A 22,684-nucleotide genomic window follows, 5' to 3' on the forward strand; every position below is an offset into this window, starting at 1 on the left:
AGCATGGCGGGTTTAGTTCCCTAAAACAGACCATGACTTTCTAGATTGTGATAGACATCATGCGATAGTTGAAACATATCACAATAGATTATGAATGTTCCTATGGTAAGTGCACATTACCTTTGAACATTTTTGAGTTATGGTGAATATCATGAGACTTGATATTCTTGGTCATACCATATCTTTGATATCATATTGAGGTGATATCTAAAACTAGGTATCACATGTTGGGTGATTCCTCATATCACGTGTTGGGTGAAATGTAAAACTGGGTATCACATGTTGGGTGATTCCTCATATCAGGTGTTAGGTGATATGTAAAACTGGGTATCACATGTTGAGTGATTTCTCATATCACATGTTAGGTGATATGTAAAACTGGGTGACACATGTTGAGTGATTTGTCATATCACGTGTTAGGTGATATGCAAAACTGGGTAACACATGTTGAGTGATTCCTCATATCACGTGTTAGGTGATATGCAAAACTGGGTATCACATGTTGAGTGATTCATCTTATCACATGTTAGGTGATTCCTCATTTCATGGTATTAAGTGATATGTATAACTAGGTATTATATGTTAGATGATACTTCATATCATGTGTTATGTGATCACAAAATATGTAATATGGATTTATGGTGGATATCATGTGACTTGATAATCTATATACACACCATAATTGGAAAGAATATCACGTGACTTGATTTTCTTAAATAAATCTAGAGGATATTGCTTTTCTAATAAGGAAAACTTATATATATGCACTTTGTCTTCCCGAGCTAAGAGGGAGTGTTAATGCATGTAGCTTCGGTTTGACATTACTGTGCGTCATCATTCATAGTTCAAAACCGATGACATATTTCCTGAGATCATTAAGGCATATGATTGAAACTATGTTTGATTCCTATGATATTTAGATCATGATTGATCAATCCTTTATATTGGGCAGCATATTTAATGATTGGTATTACTTTGATTAGTTTGGTTTAAGTATGTAACAAATCATGAAGATTAGTTACCACTGAATAGTGCGGAAACCCCAAAAATAAAAGGATTGGTTCTCATAAATAATAAATAGGATATTGATTCCAATTGCTAATTGTTAGCAAAAAAAAAAACTTAAAAAGCACAAATGCTTTGTAATGAGTTGATCAGTCAATAATCATTTTGGAGTTCTAACTTTGAAATGCATCTAAGTGATTTTCTCCAAATCAGCATTCTTTTTGAAAACGTTTATCGCCAATTCAGCCTAGAGAGCTGAGATGACTTATGATTTTTAAACGAGGTCTGTGATAACGGGTTATAAAAACTCCTTATTTCGGGAAGCTTATCCAGGAGATGTTTTCTATTTACATTCTTGCTTATTAGAAAGAGCAACAAAATTACCGTATGAGAAGAAATTTTCACATACAGTTTTTAGAGGGGGGACTTGAGTTTACCTATCTCAATAAGTATATGATTTCCATTAGGAGACATGTCCATTCATTGCGACACCCTTTCCACTTAATATATATCCAATCTGCCCAATGTAACAAGGCATCAAAATCTATTAATGCAAGCACATCAAAGGATCAAAGGAAATTCTGAGTTCAATAATATTGTTTTATCTCTGTTATCACTGCACTAACTTCTGCTGATTTTGGAAGCGAATCATGTTTATTGGCATTAGTGATCATACTTGCAACACAACTGTGCATCAGTTTGCAAATAGATTAAATCTGGTGAGAAACTTTACAATATATAATATTATATATATTATATCATATTATATAAATACTATATAATACATATATATTATATATAATTTATATGTTATATTGTGATTTATATTGTTAAGATATATTATTTAATAATGATTAATCATAGAGACATGTCTCATGAAGAGACATGTCTCCTCATAAACTTATAAGAGATTGGGAGTTGCATTTGTAAAACACCAATAACAATGGTAGTGTAAATATATTTGTAGAAACAATCCTTACAAACTTAATATCTTTCTTCAATGTGTCTCTGCAATGTTATAAAGCAGCAACATCTTTCTTCATGTCTAAGAAGTATTTACCACTTACCTTGGCCTCATAGATATCTCAAGAATAGAGATTTCATCATAAGCATAAAACATACCAGCTGTAACATTATTGCAAAGTCCAAGAATTCATCTAGAAGTTGAATCAAATTCTCAGTCAAATTGCAGCTCTTCTATTGAAAGTGTTGTTTGAAATCCAGATAGAACCCATAGGCTCCAAAGAAGTATCCAAGCTAAATTAAATTGCACTAGTGGCCTTTTTCGAATAAAGTGTGTCAAATGCATTCCCATTTTTCAACAACGTATTAGTTTTTACCAAATTCTATCTTACTGGTTGAAGGATAAATATCAGGTAGGGTCCACAAATGGAGGCCTTAAATTTTGCAAAAATTTGGGCTCCATCAGGCCAGGCCTGTTTTGGTTAAGTCAAGCTATTGTATGAGGGCCTTCTGCTTAGGGAAGCTCAACAATACAACCATCAAGGACATGGTGGTGTTAGTACTTTCCATCACCCGTTTGATATAAAACTTCTCTAGAGGGGCCGAAGCTTTTCATTACGAAATTGCGAGGTTGATGGGCTGGTTCCTTGGGAGGAGGTGGATTTACGTTGGCATGAGGATTTGGAGGTATGGATGTATTCTTAGGTGGGACTAACATTGTAAAGGGGCCCTTATTGAACTAGTTCCTTGTGTTGTAAGGAGGCCGTAAATTGGTGAAAGCATTGGCCTTGTTAGTAGGGATGGAGTCATCAAAGAACCCTTGGAGAACGAGCTCCTCATCTTCCTTTTCACCCTTCCCGTAAAAGATAGTCTTGCAAACTAAGGAAAAACTGGGGGATTCTACTGAGCCTTTGGAGATATTTGTTTGGACCATGATTGCAAGTCTGAGTGGGAAATCTGAATTACTTTCTCCAGGGTGGCACAAGTGGCCTTTGAATGCAATCCGATATTGTATAACTTGCACCAATTCGTCAAGGGGTAAAATTTTTCCAGGTGGGCGAAATGACTAGGTCTTGTAATCCCTTGATGATCCGGCTGACTCTTGGGAATCACCCTTGTTATTCGGTGTGTTGTTTCCTTGTGTAACATCCAGATTTTTCAGGTCTAAAATAACATCTAACATAAGCATAGAATTACAGTTATAACTTCGATTTCATAAGAAAGCAGTTACATCATTCATGTTCATGTGAAAAAGATTTACCGTTAAAGTCAGTTAAACAAAAATTTCTTAACTAAATACTTGAAATACCTTTTAATGAAATTACTTCATAAATTGAAATCACATACCTCAGAAAAGCTGAGACTGAAAATCATATTAGTATGCTTCTACAACCACTTGGGTTAGTCCACAAATACACTATAACAATTTCTCAAATCGACTGCTATCTCAAAAATTCATTTGATGATTACAACTATAATTTAAATTAGGGCATCGCATATCATCTTACCAATTAGGGCATCAATTACCATCAGTTTATTTAGGGCTTCTGATACCGCTTTACCACTTAGGGCTTCCGCGACCACGGAATTCAATTAAGGCATCCGCGACGACAGATTCTATCTAGGGTTTCTGTGACGACGGATTCAATTTAGGGCTTCCGAGACTACGGATTCAACTAGGGCTTTCGATACCACGGATTCAGTTAGGGCTTCCAATACCACTATATCAATTAAGGTTCCAGCTGTCATCCAATCAATTAGGGCTTCATATTTCTTTTCCTTCCGATTACTTATCTATGACTATTTTTCAAGATTAGATAAATATTTATAATCAACATTCATATAAATGAAAACAATTCACAAATCAATTCAGGGGTAAAATAATGATAATACTGAATTTAACTCAACTCAATCTTACCTCTTCATAAACAAAAATGATAATACCTGTTCCTGATAAACAATTGAATGCATAGCTTATCTCTGTCTGACTCATATCTGACATCTTAAGTGAGGTGAAAACATTGTCAGGGGCTTTACCACCCAACCTCGGACCAAATCTTGTCCCCACATGATCTCTAACGAGAAAGGCCCTCCCTACCTGGAATTGTTAGGGTACATCTTACCATCCACTGGGCATCATGATATATAACATGCCATACAACTTGGCAGCAAGAGATCACTATAACAGGATTAAGCATAAGCTATTACTTAATTCATATTAATGATAAGTATTGAAATGTCTTAATTGATTCTAGCTCAAATCATTATGGATTCCTCTCCTTCACCTCGTCATCCTTTTTCTTGGCTACACAGTCGGGTGGATCCCAGGTGTTAGGAATCCTTAGAACAACCAGGTTTGTCAATTAAACATGCATCCAACATTTCATTAACTGTGATTACATAATTATTTCTCTAAAGATCTCTAAATTGAATGACTAATTATTTAACTCCACCCTATTGTCTGGTAAGTTCCATGGTGTTCGGATTTACGATAACATTTACATCTCTGTATGGTTTGAATAAAAGTATAACATTCTAAGTCAAATTTAATTGCTCTCAGCTTACATTGCATTTCTATCTCTTATATGCACGATTGATATACTCTTATGAATATAGTATCATTTATGATTTAAGAACAGTTTCCAAGAACTAGAAATCTATTTCCGCCCATCATGGTTCAATCTATGATTAAATTAGTTCCAGTAAGTTGGATTTGCCTTTCATTACTTCACCTTAACATGCATCATTGCGGATGATTTGGTGTTCTGATTTTCAAGATCTCCATTGCAAATATATAATTGGAAGTACCTGATTCTGAGATGGTTAATTTTTGCATATGTCATGAATTACATCAAGCTACAGAATGAATCTATTTTCTATCCCATGAATGAAAACACATATATCATGTTATGGGTTCATTATCTCAATCTTAGTTTTTCAATTTATAACAGGATATATTTGATTTACTAGAGTAGATAACATTCTTTAAAAGGGAAAATAAATAATTACACTTTCAAGCAATATAGGAAAATGCTTGAATTATCATATGTTAATGGCAATGATAATAAAGTAAGCAGACGACAGACTGAAACATAAGCTCCATAATTAAAGACTGGAATATTCATACTTCAAGTCGAAGGTATATGGAAAAATGATTTACTGGTATAAAAAAAATGCGGTATCTTATATTCTGTACGGCTTTCCTTTCTCATAATAAATTGCCGACCCAAAAAGTAGACATGATAACAAGGAGAGTATAATTAAAAGAAAATGATCATAAGAAATGGGTAATCTTACTCGTCTCTCTCTCATTCCAACCTGGAAAGAGTCCGCACTTGGTGTAAACTATCGACCCTAGCTCAGTGGTTGAAATACAATTGATATAAGTTATAACTTTCCCAATAGATTACGAGTAGGGCCGAACTTAACCTTTGCAATATGGCTAACATAAAATCACGGGTTGCCAAGAAAAGGAGGACGATGATGGATACAATTGTAGGATGCCGGAAACAGGATGAAGCTCAGCGATATGGAAGGTGTTCTCCCAGTATTTCCCCCTAGAACTCGAGAGGTACACTCTAATATACAAACCCGACCATGGCTCTAAAAATAAACTGAAATTGAGACTTCTTGGCTACACACGTTATCAAGAAAACTATTCGTTTTCCCCAAACATTTTAATTCAATGAAAGTCAATTAAAAACAAAAACACAAGTTGGAAGGTTACAATCGATTCAAGTTTCCAAGCATTTAATCGATTAACAAGGAAAACACAAAAGAATGGAAAATAGAAAAAGGAGTTGAAAAGTTATGACTAGAAATTATAATAATCAAATGTTATTATAATTGTTAAATTCTTATATGCACAAGCAACATCAAGTTATTAATTATTAATTTATAATAGCGCTAAATCATTTTTATATTTAAATGGACATAATTAAATTTTAATTAAAAAATAATATGATAAAAGGTAAATTAAAGTCTTTTGGAATACTTTATATATTTTAACCCAATTATTCTAATTAAATTATTTATTTAAATAACTCATGCAATTCTATTGATGTACCCTATTTTCAAATTGCTAGGTCCTCTATCAGTCTGCCAGTGAGGATGATGCCCTGCCTAATTCTTTTCTGACAATGCTTCCACCCCTTCGACAAGCTCCCTGCAAGGAAATTCTTCAAAATTAATTTATATATTATTTACTCATAAATAATCATAACAGTTAACCTTTCATCTTAACTCTATGAATTCGCGATTAACGAATAACTAGCATGTCATCTTCACTTGAAATCATAGCAACTAACTCTCTTACCATTTCGCTAGATTATATCAAATTAAACTGCCAACTGACTTCATGTGAACCTTAACAGCTATATTTCAAGCTAGGTTAAAAATTGGGATGTAACACATTACCAGTTACTCAAGTCTTGGTTGTAATTGCCGTTATTGGTGCCATGGTGACCAAAGTTATAGGAACCTCTTTGTCTGAAGAATATATTCTCCTGTTGCAGGGGAGCAGATTGTTGGTTGGTCTCCACAGTCTTGTCTATTTTGAGTTGTCTCACGTCATTAGCCATAATGGGGACAATCCTCCAAAAGGCTTCTATGTTAGCTACGAGATGTGTAACTTGATCAGGTGATTGTAATGACTGCACCTGCATGCTAGGATTTTGCCCACTTGGTTTGGTGGATAGAAAAGCAGAGACTTCGTATGGTGATACACCTTGTGGGGTTGTGGTGGGGAACTAAGTCCCGAGTACATGAGTTACTACTTGTTGAGTCCAATGAGAGTACTCCAAAGTTGGGGGAGGAGTGGCCTATGGTGCATAAGTATAATGAGAGGTCAAATAGGCTTGAAATCCTGCCACAAGGATTGTATTATAAATAGTCGGGTAAGGAGCTCCTCCAGGGTGAGGATGGTATGACATACTTCGTAAAGCATCGAAAGGGTGGTCAGTAAGTTGGACATAGAATTCAAACTCCAAGGCGTAGACTTTGGCCAAGGTATCCTAGTCCCCTTGAGATACGATTTGCATGATAAATATTGACACGACTTAGACAATAGCATCCAAGTAAGTCCTCTGGGCGAGTTCTGGTGTAGGTCCAAAGGCATTTGAACATTACCTGAGAGCATGGTGGAACCGATTATTAAAAGAAGACTGAGGCTCATTGGGTTCCTTTCGGATTCCAATGAACTGACGGTGGCACAAGGTGTAAGTATTTCTCATTTTCTTCTTGGTCGAGTGACTTGTCTCAACGGGAGAATGGTAGTCCATGGGAAAAAGGTCATTAGCATGTTTCCACAGGGAAATGGTCGTCTACTTGTGTCTCCATGGGAGAATGCTAGTCCATAGGAAAATGGTCATCCATTGTGTCTCCACGAGAAAATGGTCGTCTACTTGTGTCTCCATGAGATAATGGTAGTCCATAGGAAAATGGCTGTCTGCTCGTGTCTCCACGAGAGAATGGTAGTTTACGAAAAAATGATTGTTCACCTTTGTCCCTATTGGAGAATGGCAGTCCATGGGAAAATGGTCATCTACTGGTGTTTACATGAGAGAATGGTAGTCCATGGGAAAAAAGTCGTCCGCCTATGTCTCCATAGGAGAATGGTTGTCCACAAGGAAGTGCTTCATCCAAGGTTGTATGAGGTTGTTTGTGGGGACATGTTTCGCCCACGGGAGAAAGCTTAGTCCACGGGAAATGGTTCCATGAATACCTTGATTCCTTGGCAGTTTGTTTCTTCGAATTTGTATGTTTGCTTGATGTTTCTATCTGTTGTGCTTGGGTCTACAGACTACATGCCAAAAGTGATGATTATCTAGATACGTAGTGTTACATTCTTAGTTGCCTGGAATAGATAAGATGTCTGTACTTTAGGTGAAGCTAATCATAGAAGCATCAATTATTTTGGAAATTAATGCTAGTGATTAGACATTGGTCGCATGATGAGTTCTTTTCTCCTAAACTCATTACTGATAATCAACAATAATAATGAATAAAAAACGTAACTGTTTGAAGAGAAAATGGGATGAAGGCTCCTGGAAGAGGAGTCTCAGGAGATTTTTGAAGAGTAGATCATTGGTTTTTTATAAGTGACAGGAAAACGTGGACAGGGGTGTGCAGGATGAATACAAGTTTTTTGTGGACCAAAGACTAGATATTTTTGGGGATTCATTCTGAAGTGATGTCAATTGCTTGGGTGGTTTGAATATAGCGTGTAAGAAAGGGATTACACACTTGGTGGGATAGGCATATTTTCAAGGAGGAAGGAGGTCTACTGCAATGGTGTGAAGAACACATCATTTGTGTGGTGAGGTCTGATACAGGAAATTCATCTGCTACACTTGCGAACTCATTTATTTGAGAACTGTTGTGTTACTTCACCTGTATGCTTATCTACAATGTTTTATCACTTTATAATAAAACAAGATTTAAACTAGTTGTAATATTGTTGCTTCATCAATTACCCTGAGGTTGTGGCTTTTAGAGGTAGTTTTCTTAGTCTGATTAGGTTGAAGCCTGCTTTTTATTTAGAAGGTTGGAGCCCACATTTGCAGTGATTAGTGATACCATGGTTTTTACCTAAAAGGGTTTCCATGAGATAAATCCCTGTGTCGTTTTCTTTGTGTTCATTTAGTTGCATTTACTTTTAAATTTTTGAAATATTGATTCACCTCCTCCCCCTCTCAACATTTCTTAAGTTTTTAAATTGGTATAAGAGCCAAATCTCTCCAAAGCTTAAAAGCCTGAGAGTAGATTTGTCATGTGTCTCTATCAGTGCTTTAGAAGGTCTTGCCACAAACCATGCACCCATATTTGATGGAATCAACTATGCCTATGCCTTTTGGGTTGTACATATGAAAACACACATTATGTCTTTAGGCTGTGATTTTTATCTTAGTATGATCAATGGCTGCACCATTCCAACTCAACCACCCACTAATCCTGATGACAAAAAGGATTTTGAGAACAATGCTAAGGCTATGATTACTTTATTATGTGGGCTGACTGAATCTGAATTTATGAAAGTCATGTATTACACCTCAGCCAAAGAAGTATGGGACAAGTTGTTCAGTGCCTATCATGGAGATGTCAAAGTTAGGAACGCCACAGTTCAAACACATAGGGTTGTTTTTGAAAGTCTTCACATGAAAGAAGATGAGAGCATTGCTGCCTATTTTCTTCGGGTTGATGAAGTTGTAAATGCATTGAAAGGCTTGGGAGAAAACATTGGTGAGAAAACAACGGTTCAAAAGATTCTTCGCTCTCTTACTATGAAATTTAATGCTAAGGTATTTGTTGTTGAAGAAATGTATGATTTGGATACTCTCTCCATTGATAAGTTGCATGGTATTTTAACTGCCTATGAGATGAGAACAAATGTTGAAGGCACCTCCAAAAGTGAGATGGCACTCAAAGCCTCTGACACCGGTAAGGACAAAGAAAGAAACAAGGTGAAAGTTCAGATGAAGGCTCAAATGATGATATTGCAGATCTTGTGAGGGAGCTGGAAAATAGTCATAGTAAGAGAAAAGAAAAGATCTCTTTGAAGTGTTTTGGCTGTGGGAAACATGGCCACTTTGCTTCAAAATGTCCGTTTGATAGAGAAGATGACAGCCAAGAGGAAAATAACACAAAGGCTAGGAGAACAAGAAAATTTCTTAAGTGACATTAGGAAGGTGATAAATCAAAAAGGGTCTTATATTCAAAAGACGACTCTTAATTTTTTTCTAGCAGTGAGGATGACCCTCAAAATGATGAGGTCTTGTTCATGGCTGTTAATAACTTGAATGTGAAATTGCATGAATATTGTGGAGTTCCTAAATTTGATGGTTCCAACTTCACTATTTGGCGTTTCAGAATGATGATCTATATCAAAGCTCTTGGGTTAGATGTTTGGGAATGCGTTTCAGCCTAAGTAGCCGAATTGGGAACGGGAACGGGTACGGGTACGTGGGTACGAAACGTTGGTACGACAGGATTCTTTTTAGGTGTTGGGTACGGGTACGGATACGTCCACATATATATACAAAAAATCTATATATATATAGATAAAATATATGTATGTGTGCTGCTAGAAAACATACCAATATCAAAAACAAATTAAATTTAGAATTTAAATACCAACACATATGCTAGCAGCTAAACAAAACCATTATAAATTTCAGACTTTGAAACATAAGTACTAATTAGCATAAGTAATTAATCTGAAATTCAGTTTTCGATATCAAAAAAGATCGAGCTAGTGTCATGAAATATAGTTATTGTTTGCAATAGAAATAATACTAGAAATCAGTATCACTGATCAGCTCACTAATCAGAACCATATGGGTCATCATCAATAGAAAGATTGTCATTAACATTGACATTAGATGATTGAATCCCACTGGTATTTGCACTAAAAATATGCTGGCTACTTAAATCCTCCATTGGTAAAGCTGGTGCACCAATAGGAAGATCAAAGTCAGTAGACTCCGGTTCTACATCCCATAATTTTGCTGCCCCTTCCTTGTACTCATCAGATTTGTGAGTAAGAAGGCACAAGTTTGAATGCACATAGACTAAATCCTCAGCTTTGCTTGATGCCAACCGATTGCGCTTCACTGAATGGATGAAGGAGTATGTACTCCAATTTCGTTCAGCTGAAGATGAACTAGCAACCTAATGAAGCAAAGGAAGATCTCATTGGAGTCTCTAAAATTTAAGTAAATCAAATGAGTTTGTTAATTTCAAAATGACAACCAGATTTAGAGTTTATAGTATATACAAACTTACCTGTGATAGAACTTTGATTGCTAGAATTTGGAGGTTTGGCGATTTGTGGCCATTGAGGTACCACCAAGAGTGAGCATCCTTCCTATACTTGTCACGAATAGCAGCAAGAGTATGACCAGTGGATGATACAAAATCAGCAAATTCACTTGTAACTGCATCCTCCATTTCAATATCAGGGAAGAGTTTAGAAATAGCTTTCCTAGCCCCTTCACCTACTTCTGCATCACGATATGGTGGCACCCTTGTTGGCAAAGCAAGAATCTCTTCACTATAATATTTGGGACTCAATGAGAAGGCAAGAAGATGGAGTGGGGTGGTCATTTTGTTCCATCACTCAACACATATTAATTGCACCTCCTTGAAGAAGGTTTCTTCAGGGTCTTGCTCTTTTGCATTTATGACAGATCTCATATTCTCAATCATTGAGTCTATTCCATCATAAACCTCCCCCAAGCATGGCTTATCCATGTTAGTAAAGCGTATCATACCTAGGATGGGCTCTGTGAAACTAAGAAGGTATTCTGCACGACTCCACCAAGTTTCATCCAAAATCCTTCTCCTAATATCAATTGCCCTCTCATTATTGGATTGCCTCCATGTGTTCCATTGGTGGCTGATCACCATACTAGAAAGTGCCTCTTGAACCTTCACAAGCCGTCTCAAGACAATTGTATTTGATGCAAATCTAGTCTCAGCAACCTATTTGAAAATTAAAAAAACAAGTAATTAAAAATAAAGAATATGTACATATATAGTTTTGCTGAAATAAATAAGATAATAAGTTATAAACTTATAACTAACGTAAAACATAAAATTGTAGTATTTGAATTTTGGATTACCTTCAATAGCTCCAGGCGCGAGAATGATCTAAAAATGGCTTGGGAGAAGTGGTGGTTCGTTATGAACATTTGGATATCTTGAGCTTCATCATAAACTTGTTTGATCCAAGCTATTTTAGTACCCAACTTCTGTAGCATGAGGTTGAGTGAATGCATGGCACAAGGTGTCCAAAATATATGTGGGAATTGTTTCTCAACTAACATACCAGCTGCTCTACAGTTCTTTGCATTGTCTGTTACAACTTGGACAACATTTTGAGAGCCTACTTCATTAATGCATTCTATGAGAATGTTCGCAATGAATTGTGCATCCTTTACTTCACCCTCACAATCAACAGCTTTTAGAAACATTGCCCCTTTAGGGGACATTGCAATCACATTAATTAAGGGTCTGTTTTTTGCATCCTTCCACCCATCAGAAATAATGGACACCCCTGTTTCTTTCCATGAGGCTTTAATAGGAGCCAATGAAGTTTTTATATGCTTGACCTCCTTTGTCAATAAAGTGGTACGAACCTTCTCATAACCTGGGCCTGTGTACCCCTTTGGAGCTTCATTTATTTTTCTTATCATGTCTTGCCAATAGGGTGATCTGACAACATTGAATGATAAACCGTTTGCATAGAGGCACCTAGCAATCGCTTCATCAGCAATATCTCTATAATCATTACTAAATGCCATCTCCAATGGTCCTCTTGCTCTCTTCAGATTACTTGTCTCATCTTCATTTCTCGTCATAAATGGATGGCTTTCTACAACAATATCAGGAGCAGCACTAGGTGTATAGCTTTGAGATGATGAAGCACGTGACTTCCGTGAGCCCCTTCCTTTGGTCTTCAACAATGGATGCCCATACCTACTTTCAATTCTTGCATCCGCTTCCTCTTGTTCCTTAATATATGCTACTATTTTAGAAACCGGTATGGGTACCTTATTTTTTCCTGGACAAGCTTTGATTCCCTTTCCAGGAATCGCACACAAATGCCCTTTCACTCGGCTGTATGAACTTGTATACTGCACATCACATCCGGGACATATCCAAATACATGTCCCTCCACCAGGAACATGTTCTAATATGTTCACATGCCTCCATAATGGTGAAGCTGGGTCGACAATAAATGCAGGAGTAGTGTCTGCCATGTTAAATTTGAATAACTGCTAGCACCCTGCAATTCATACAAGAATAACTTTTAAAACAGATAATTTAATTTCAATAGTAAAATAATAAAATTTGAAATAAATAATATTTAATATACTTATTTAGCATTTAGTATTTACTAATAGTAATAGTCTAATATATATATATATATATGTTTATAAAAATATGATTATTTTAGTGTTTATAAACTCACTAAATGATATACTCTAAACTATATATAGTATATCCTTTTTAAATAAACTATATGATATACTATAAACTCAAGTTTATAAATTATAAACCTTATCATATTTCTAATGATAAATATATAATTTAATAAACATGTATTTTTGAACCCGAAAATGAAATAATAATTTTGAAACTATGGTAGTAAAAATTAAAACTATCCTTGAAAACGAATGAAACTGTGGCAGTAAAAATTTTAAAAAATCCATGGTCGAAAATGGAGTCGGAAAAACCAGATGAAGGTCGCCGACTTGCCTGGATAATGGTCGCGTCACGTTGTTGAAGATCGCAGTCTGCAAACACAGGTCGTGGTTGAAGATCGCAGACACAGGTCGAGTTAGAGGTCGCATTAATGGAGGTCGTCCGCGCAAATGCAAGAGAGTTGCAAACCCTAGACTCGGCAAACACAAACGCACGTAGGAGAAAATAAAACGCGGCCGCGCGAAGTGAAAATAACCCAAAAAAAAGTTGCGCCGCGTTATGTTTACGAAGATATTTTAGGGTTTTATGCGCGGTCAAAGTCAAGGAGTCGACTTGGAGTCGATGTGGAATCACCACGTCAGCACAGAATCGCTTTGAAACAAAACGAAATGAAAATCCGATTCCTGTTCGTGCCCACAGTCGATTCCCCTCGGTTTCTGATTCCGAATCGACTCGTACCCGGAAACGATGGGCTGGGGGGAGCGATTCGGCTACTTAGGTTTCAGCTAAATATGTTCCCCCTATATATCCTCCTAGTTCTGAAAAGAGTATTAACTAATGCAAAAGCAATGAGTGCTATTTTGAGCTGCCTTGCTGATCCCTTGCGTGACAAATATCTTCTTCTCAATTCAGCTCAAGAAGTTTGGGAGCAATTACATAACTATTTTGGCATGGATCTTCAAGAGGATATGGCTCATATAGCTACAAAAGATGCTCAGCTTGAAGACCAAGAGTTTCTTGAAGATGTAGATATGGATGATGATGGAGTTGACCTAGAGCTTGAACTAGTTATTAGCTTAGTTGAAATCAAAAGACTCAATAATAAAAATCAGAATCTTGTTGACCTGTTGCAAGTTGAGAGTGAACAAAAGATGAAGATCGCCATGGCTCTTAGTGAAGTTGAAAAGCACTTGACCGGTTGAAAAATCCAGAATGAGGAAGGCAAGATAATTCATGAAAATCTTGAGAACTAGATTCAGCTAAAACAAGACAACATAGCTAAGCTTGAAAGATGAGATTGTCTCATTTAGAAACATTCGTAAATCTACTACCTTATCCAGTTTGGAATTCTCAAACATCAACAAAAGCATGTCTTTGAATGGCATTCTTGCCTTTCAAAGACCAAATTTTGACAAGAAGGGAATTGGTTGGGATGAAGGTGAGTGCTCTTTGTTAAAAGGAAAGGAGAAGCTAGACTCTAATGGTGAACACCATATTGCCACTCAACAAAATCAAGCCATTAAGGTGAACAAACATTTTTTTTATGGGTATTGTTTCTCATGTAATTACTTTGGTCATAAGGCTATGGATTGCAAGGCTGGTCCTAGGAGAAAGTTATATAGTTTTGAAAGGAATGGTTTAAATTCTTGTAGAAGATTTAATTCAATATGCTACAGCTGTAACAAGTTTGGTCATACTTCACGGTTCTACAAAAATAATAGAGTGACCTCACTCTCTAAGGTTGAACCAAAAACATGCCAAGGATTGTTAAGGTATGGAAGAAGAAGAATCAAGAGGCTTCCCTCAAGGCTCTAGTTGTTCTAACTGCTCCTCTAGCTAAAAATGAAAAGGATATATGTTATATTGACAGTGGTTGTTCAAGACATATGGCGGGTGATTTAAGTAAGTTTCATTCCATTAAACCCAAGAAGAGTGGAAAAGCAAGATTCATTGGTAGTTCCTCTGCTAGAGCTGCTGGTATAGGTAATCTCTTGTTGAATAATGGTCAAACTGTTGTAGAAAATGTTCTCTATGTTAAAGGTCTGAAACATAATCTATTGAGTGTGAGTCCACTATGTGATCAAGGATATGATCTTCGTTTTGGTTCAAACTCTTGCACTATTAAGAAATTGAAAGATGTCATAGCAAATGCAACTAGAGTAGTTAACAATCTCTAAATTCTTGAGGACTCTAATGTTGAAACCTGTTGTCTAAGTAGCATGGATGATGCTTGGCTTTGACACAAGCGTCTTGGGCACATTAACTTTGACAATATGGTCAAGATTAGCAAGAAGGATGCTGTTAGAGACTTGTCAAAGATAGAGAAGCCAATTGATATTGTTTGCAAGAGTTGTCAAGAATGGAAGCAAACTAGAGTTTCCTTCAAAGAAAAAGAATATACCAGCTCTATAAGCCACTTGAGCTAGTGCACACAGATCTTTGTGGACCACCTAGGACAGCAAGCCTTCAAGGTGAGGAATACTTGACGTTGCTGATTGATGATTATACTCACATGACATGGGTTGCATTTCTAAGAGAAAAATCGGAAGCATTAGATAAATTCAAGGTGTTTAAAGCTCTAGTTGAGAATGAAATTGATTTAAAAATCAAATGTTTACGTTCTGAAAATGGTGGAGAGTTCACTTGTAATGAGTTTATAAGCTTTTTGTGAACCTTTTTGTGAAGACAGGTTTCAGCCCCAAGAACACCACAAAAAAATGGTGTTGTGGAAAGAAAAAATAGAACAGTCCAAGAAATGATACGTTGCTTAATGAATGAAAGAAAGTTAATACATTTTGGAGAGCAGCTGTTCATACAGCTGTGTACATTCAGAATAGGACCTTGTTGAGATCCAAGTTCAATAAGACTCAATATGAACTTTCGAAAGGTAAACCAACAACAATCAAGTACTTAAATTTACTTGGTAGTCCATGTTATATTAGAAGAAATGAAGATAACTTAGGTAAGTTTGATTCAAAGATAGAGACTTGTCAAAGATAGAGACTTGTCAAAGATAACTTAGGATGCTGTTAGAGACTTGTCAAAGATAGAGAAGCCAATTGATATTGTTTGCAAGAGTTGTCAAGAATGGAAGCAAACTAGAGTTTCCTTCAAAGAAAAAGAATATACCAGCTCTATAAGCCACTTGAGCTAGTGCACACAGATCTTTGTGGACCACCTAGGACAGCAAGCCTTCAAGGTGAGGAATACTTGACGTTGCTGATTGATGATTATACTCACATGACATGGGTTGCATTTCTAAGAGAAAAATCGGAAGCATTAGATAAATTCAAGGTGTTTAAAGCTCTAGTTGAGAATGAAATTGATTTAAAAATCAAATGTTTACGTTCTGAAAATGGTGGAGAGTTCACTTGTAATGAGTTTATAAGCTTTTTGTGAACCTTTTTGTGAAGACAGGTTTCAGCCCCAAGAACACCACAAAAAAATGGTGTTGTGGAAAGAAAAAATAGAACAGTCCAAGAAATGATACGTTGCTTAATGAATGAAAGAAAGTTAATACATTTTCGAGAGCAGCTGTTCATACAGCTGTGTACATTCAGAATAGGACCTTGTTGAGATCCAAGTTCAATAAGACTCAATATGAACTTTGGAAAGGTAAACCAACAACAATCAAGTACTTAAATTTACTTGGTAGTCCATGTTATATTAGAAGAAATGAAGATAACTTAGGTAAGTTTGATTCTAGAGCTGATGAAGGGATCTTTTTTGGCTACTCCTCGAAGAGTAAGGCGTTTAAATGTTACAACATAAGGTTACATAATTTTTTTGAATGTGCTAATGTTAAAATTCATGAAGTCACTAACATTTCTAGTGAGGATGTGGATAGTCATAGTGAAGAAAAAGCTCAGACCAGGACTGTTGTACCTTCTTCATCTTAAGTCATACACGCTGGAACAACAAGCAAAGATGGTGAAAATGCCAAAGAAAAGACTCAATCAGCGAGTGGAAGTGAGAGCTCTTCACATGATGAAGTTGAAACCTCACATGGGTGTTCGAAGCATGATAAGGTGAAATTGATGATTCCTCTTCTTTAAAACTCCTAAGTTTGTTCAAAAGAATCATCCCATAGATCAAGTAATAGCTGAAAGGAGATTAGGAGCTACTAGAAGAGATATAAATTACTTTGAGGGTGATGATTTTGATTAATGTCTTTGTATGAGCCTTAATGCCACAAAGATGCAGCCAAGGATGAGAATTGGATAGCAGCCATGAAGGAAGACTCAGAGCAGATTTACAAGAGCAACACTTGGGAGTTTGTGCCTAAACCCAAGGACAATAATGTAATATGAACAAAATGGGTATTTCGTAATAAGGTGTATAAAAAAGGTAAAATCGTAAGAGATAAGACACACTTGGTTTGGAAAGGATATTCACAAATTGAAAGTGTTGATTTTGGTGAGACCTTTGCACCCGTAGCTAAAATCGAAGCCATTAGAACATTTCTAGCTTTTGCATCTTCCAAAGATTTGAAAGTGTTTCAAATGGATGTCAAATCTGCTTTCCTAAATGGGTGATTAAGTGAAGAAGTTTATGTCGAACAAACAGAAGGTTTTATGTTAACTAATAATCTAGACTATGTATGCAAGCTGAGGAAGGCACTCTATGGTTTGAAATAAGCTCCTAGAGCTTGGTATGACAAGCTTGATAATTATCTACAACAAAGTTTCAAAAAGGGATATGTGGATGGCAATCAAGGTAACAATATGCTTATAGTTTATGTTTATGTTGATGATCTGATTTTTGGTAATAATAGCCTCAAAATGAACAAGGACTTTGCTGATTGCATAAAACGTCAATTTGAAATGTCTATGATGGAGGAGTTGTCTTATTTTTTTGGGCTGCAAATTAGGTAAACAATTGCTGCCATTTTTATTTCACAAGCAAAATATGTTAGAGGGTTGCTTAAAATATTTAAAATGGAGGATTGCAATCCGGTCAGCACTCCTATGAAAACCGGATGCAAACTAAGTAAGGATTATGTGTCTCCCTTTGTTAATTAAATATTCTACAAGTCAATGGTAGGTAGTCTTCTGTTTGTACAACCACTAGACCTGATATTATGCAGGCTGTTGGTTACATTGCAAGGTTTCAAGCATCACCAAAACAAACTCATGTTAATGCTGTTAAAAAGATTTTTGAATATTTACAAGGAACTGTTGAATATGGTCTCTGGTTTCCTAAGAGTTCTGATTTTTCTCTTACAACCTATACAGATGACGATTGGGGTGGCTTGGTGGATGACAAGAAGAGCACAAGTGGTCATGTTTTTCTTTCTAGGCAGTTGTTTGGTTTCATGGCTCAACAAGAAATAGTCTTGCATTTCCTTATTTACTGCTGAAGTGGAGAACATTGCAGCAGTTTCATGTTGTACTCAAGTAAATTGGATGCAAAACACCTTGATTTATTACAAGATTCAGTTTGATAATCCCATCTGCATAAATTGTGATAATATGAGTGCCATTGATATTTCTAAGAATCCTGTTATGCATTCCCGCACCAAGGAAATTCCTATTAAGTATCACTATCTAAAAGAGCAAGTTTCTAACAAAATGGTCAAGCTAGAATATGTTTGTTCAAAGGAACAAGTAGTTGACATTTTCAGAAGACTGTTATCTTGGGAGTGCTTTGAGTATCTTTGAAACAAGCTTAGTACTCTTCAGCCACATTAAATGGCATATGTTCAAGGGGAGAGTTTCATTGCTATATCTCATGGTTATTGATGTCAAAGGGCAAGTTATGTCATATGGTTGTAGGGGGAGTTGTATATTCAGCTTTAGGACAACTTAGTTTCAGGAATATTGTGGTATTAACATGGGTTCCATTAACTCAATTTCAGAAATATTGTGTTATCAATATGGGTTGCCATCAATGAAAAATAGGTGAAGATTGTTAGTATTTTTCATTTTCTTCTTGGTTGAGTGACTTGTTTCCACTTGAGAATGGTAGTCCATGGTAAAATGGTCTTTCGCTTGTGTCTCCACGGGAGAATGGTAGTTCATGGGAAAATGGTCATCTGCCTGTGTCTCCACGGGAAAATGGTCATTTGCTTGTGTCTCCATGGTAGAATGGTAGTCCATAGGAAAATGGTTGTCTACTTATGTCTCCACGGGAGAATGGTAGTCCATGTGAAAATGGTCGTTCGCCAGTGTCTCAATAGGAGAATGGTAATCCATGGGAAAATGGTCGTCTGCCTGTGTCTCCCCTGGAGAATGATAGTCCATGGAAAAATAGTTGTCCACCTATGTCTCCATAGGAGAATGTTGCCCGTAGGAGAATGGTTGTGCACGGGGAAGTGTTTTATCCAAGGGAATATGAGGTTGTCTACAAGGACATGTTTCGTCCATGGGAGAAAGCTTAGTCCACGAATGCTTGGGTTCCTTGGCACTTTGTTTCTTAGAATTTGTATGTTTGCCAAGTGTTTCTATCTGTTGTGCTCGGGCCGCTGCATACTACATGCCAAAAGTGATGATTATTTGGATATGCAACGTTACATTCTCAGGTTGCCTAGAATAGATAAAATGTCTACACGTTAGGTAAAGCTACTTGGAGAAGCATCAATTATTCTAGAAAATGAATGCTTGCGATTAGACATTGGTTGCATGATGAGTTCTTCTATTCAAAAATCGTTACTAATAATCAAGGATAATAATGATTAAAAAATGTAATTGTTTGAAGAGAAAATGGGATGAAGGCACCTAGAAGGAGTCTCAGAAGATTTTTGAATTGCAAATTATCGTTTTTTTATAAGTGACAGAAGAATGTGGACAAGGGTGTGTAGGATGAGTACAATTTTTGTGTGGACCGAAGACCAAATATTTTTTGGGATTCATTTTGCAGTGATGTCGGTTGCTTGGGTGGTTTGAATATAGGGTGTAAACAAGGGATTACACACTTGGTGGGATAGGGATATTTTCAAGGAAGGAGGTCTATTGCAACGATGTGAAGAACACTTATCATTTGTGTGGTTAGGTCTTATACATGGAGTTCATCTTCTGCACCTGTGAACTCATTTATGTGAGAATGGTTGTGTTGCTGCATCTATATTCTTGTCTACAATGTTTTATCACTTTATGATAAAACAAGATTTAAACTGGTTGTAATAGTTTTGCTTCATTAGTTTGCTGGAGGTTGTGGCCTTTAGCGGTAGTTTCCTTAGTCTGATCAGGTTGAAGCTTTCTTTTTGTTAGGTTCTTAGATGTATTGGGTTGGAGCCCACATTGTAGTGATTAGTGATACCGTGGTTTTTACCCAAAAGGATTTCCACGAGATGAATCCATGTGTCTTTATTTCCTTTGTGTTCATTTCTTAAGTTTTTCACAAGGAGGGGTGGATTTGGCACTGAAATGCTGTGAGCAAGGCTCTCTCCATATCTACCCATCTGCTGATGGAATTAGCCGGGAGGTTAAGGTACTAGTTCAGCTCATTGGGAGCTAGGGTCATCGGTATTAAGTGGCAAGAAACATCTTTGTGCTCTACATTATATCTATCTAGAGCATCCTTGAATACCTAGATGTGTTCTTCTGCTATTCGAGGACCCAAAGAACATATTTTGAGTAGAGTTTCTTGGGGTGGGACAACATATTATGCATTGTAGTGAAAGTTGCCAAGGGTGACAAGAGTCCATCGAGGAATGTGAGTTGTTGTGGGATAGCTAGTCCTTGTTGGTAATTGGGACGTAGGTATACTTTAAGTACTGGTGGGTTGGGCCGCGAGCATTTTACCCTTATTCTTTCGTTTATTCTTTTTATTTGGGACTATAGGTTCGAGTTCTACAGACTCTGCGGAGGCAATAGAGGATCGCAATTGTCGAACGCGAGTTGTGGAAAAGGAGCCGAGTCTATGCAAGGTTTGGGGGCTATCATATTCACTAAACTGTCGTTCAGGTTGGGATTAGTCAGGGTCTTTCTATCCAAAACCACAATTGGGCCTAGTAGGTGAACTCGAACTTTCCTGTGCCATTTTTTATATTGCACAGAATTGAACAATGCCAAGACTTACCACGAAAGCGCTTGAAAGTTCGAATGTGCCGTCCTTTTAGCGCCACTTTCTACTGAAATGACATTGTTTTGCGTACTGCCAATAGAGTAACAATTGTCACCAAATTGGAATGAGCGGCCAATATCACCTAAAAGAGCGGAAAGCAAAAACTCTCTAATCCCAAGCTCCCTATAGACTGGGTCTCAATCGTGCAAGAATAGGCAAAGTGGGATGAGGAGATGACTGAATTTATCATAAGGCAATCGGAAACTTCATCAGTTCTCTATGCATCTTGGTTAAGCAATGAATTACTTGAATTGGGTTGGGCAAATATCTTAGGATGAAACAGAGGGGAGTACAAGGAAAGAAAATAACATAAATAAAAGGGCCTACTCTGTTAGAGATTTAGTCAACTTATAGTCTACTTTTTCACTATTATTATTAACAATACATGCTTGAATGGTAGGATAAATTAGATACATGCTCAATCAAACAATCCATACACAAGTGCTGCAAATAATAGCAACAAAATAGAAAGATCTCACTTCTTTCGAAAATAAATGAATCCCATAGCAAGCATTCCAAGATTCTTTAACTCAAAACACAACTTATAAATACTAGTATGCACTAGGTGAAACAACTAATACTCTAGAAAAGATAGTATTGCTTTCATTCATAACAATGGTGTTACAATGAAATTGACAATAAAATCATCAACTTTACCCACCCTAGAACGATCGACATTCTTATTTATAGGCGAGTATATATAATTTGGGCGGAAGCCAACTTGTTGCCCTAACTAACTCACCTACCATCTTTGTTAGCAAAATCTAAGAACATCTGTAGAATAGGAAAATCACAATTGAGATGCATTGAAAGGGGGTGGAAAGAAGCGGGGAAATAGGAAGAGAGGGTTTCCCAAAGAAAATCTGATCTGAATGGTGACCCTCACATACTTTTCCATCAAATGTTTGGTAGTTATCTCCTTGAGGTGCCTATTAGTTGCTAAGAGCACTCCACTTCTCTAACAATCTTTAATGCATCAGATATGCAGGGAAACACACATTTGATAAAAAATAATTCTTTATTTGCCATCATTAACTGCCTGTTAGGTCATTAATAAGTCTATCAGCCAATAATGATGGTGGATGACCGGAATGCTGAATGTCGGCTACCACATAATGCAAGCTCGCCCAACCAGGCCATAGGGAAGAAGGAATCTTAGACCCAGATGCGTACTTTGTAGAGGTATGGTGCTTCTGAAAGCAAGTGAAGCTCCTTCTGAGTAGGTACTAAATTAAACCAAAAGGATCCATCAATGCTGAAAATATTGCTTGTAGGAGGGTCATTGTTGTGTATCTTGCCATGTGACGAGGCAAGGTTTATTGGATATAGATGGGGGGGTCTCATTAGGCTAGGAAGATAAAGCTTTCGGATCTGATGTCTCGGTGTGCCAATCATCCAATCACCCTTCCGTTTGCTCACTTGTTACTTCCAAAGCCTTCCTTTCTTGGAAGCCTCGTCTCTTGTGTTGGCAACTAGTCCTTCCATGGTTTGGATCTCAGGACCTGGTTGGCCTAGAACCCTTGGGGAATTGTCTTCCCATCTTTGCTTGAAGATGCCTATTTTACAAGAGAACAACCATCTTGAATTTGCACCGGTTCTTGTCCCACCATGATACCCGAACAATTTTTTCGGTACTCCAAAGCTAGTAACCATTAGCACCTACGAAGACTGGATATACATTAATATTATGATCCCTTTCAAAATGTTTTATTTCTTTACCAAACTA

The 22,684-nt window shown here is 36.8% G+C and overlaps 3 protein-coding genes across 3 annotated transcripts in view; 1 reads left to right on the forward strand and 2 right to left on the reverse strand.

Annotated features, from left to right (window-relative positions):
• The window catches only part of LOC149556992 (U-box domain-containing protein 44-like), a 110,500-nt gene that overhangs the window by 69,971 nt on the left and 17,845 nt on the right, over positions 1-22,684 (forward strand). The window lies entirely within an intron of this gene.
• LOC149556993 (uncharacterized) lies at positions 10,164-11,242 on the reverse strand. Its single transcript, XM_089831638.1, has 2 exons — positions 10,750-11,242; positions 10,164-10,635 (listed from the first exon to the last, which is right to left on the reverse strand). The coding sequence occupies exons 1-2, from the start codon at positions 11,068-11,070 to the stop codon at positions 10,288-10,290; spliced, it is 669 nt and encodes a 222-aa protein (XP_089687764.1). The 5' UTR covers positions 11,071-11,242; the 3' UTR covers positions 10,164-10,287.
• On the reverse strand, positions 11,080-12,728 carry LOC149556994 (uncharacterized). The gene is made up of 2 exons (XM_089785944.1): positions 11,589-12,728; positions 11,080-11,448 (listed from the first exon to the last, which is right to left on the reverse strand). The coding sequence occupies exons 1-2, from the start codon at positions 12,726-12,728 to the stop codon at positions 11,080-11,082; spliced, it is 1,509 nt and encodes a 502-aa protein (XP_089642070.1).

Source organism: Cupressus sempervirens, chromosome 5 (genome assembly GCF_028749045.1).
Source record: "Cupressus sempervirens isolate cs-2001-9-10 chromosome 5, ASM2874904v1, whole genome shotgun sequence".
In the NCBI taxonomy this organism is placed as follows: domain Eukaryota; kingdom Viridiplantae; phylum Streptophyta; class Pinopsida; order Cupressales; family Cupressaceae; genus Cupressus; species Cupressus sempervirens.

Bases quoted from the DNA above. Each gene is read 5' to 3' on its own strand.
- LOC149556993 (XM_089831638.1), bottom strand. From the start codon at position 11,070: ATGACCACCCCACTCCATCTTCTTGCCTTCTCATTGAGTCCCAAATAT. The intron at 10,636-10,749 runs GTAAGTTTGTAT...TTGCTTCATTAG, and splicing joins CAATCAAAGTTCTATCACAG to GTTGCTAGTTCATCTTCAGC.
- LOC149556994 (XM_089785944.1), bottom strand. From the start codon at position 12,728: ATGGCAGACACTACTCCTGCATTTATTGTCGACCCAGCTTCACCATTA. The intron at 11,449-11,588 runs GTAATCCAAAAT...ATTTTCAAATAG, and splicing joins CGCGCCTGGAGCTATTGAAG to GTTGCTGAGACTAGATTTGC.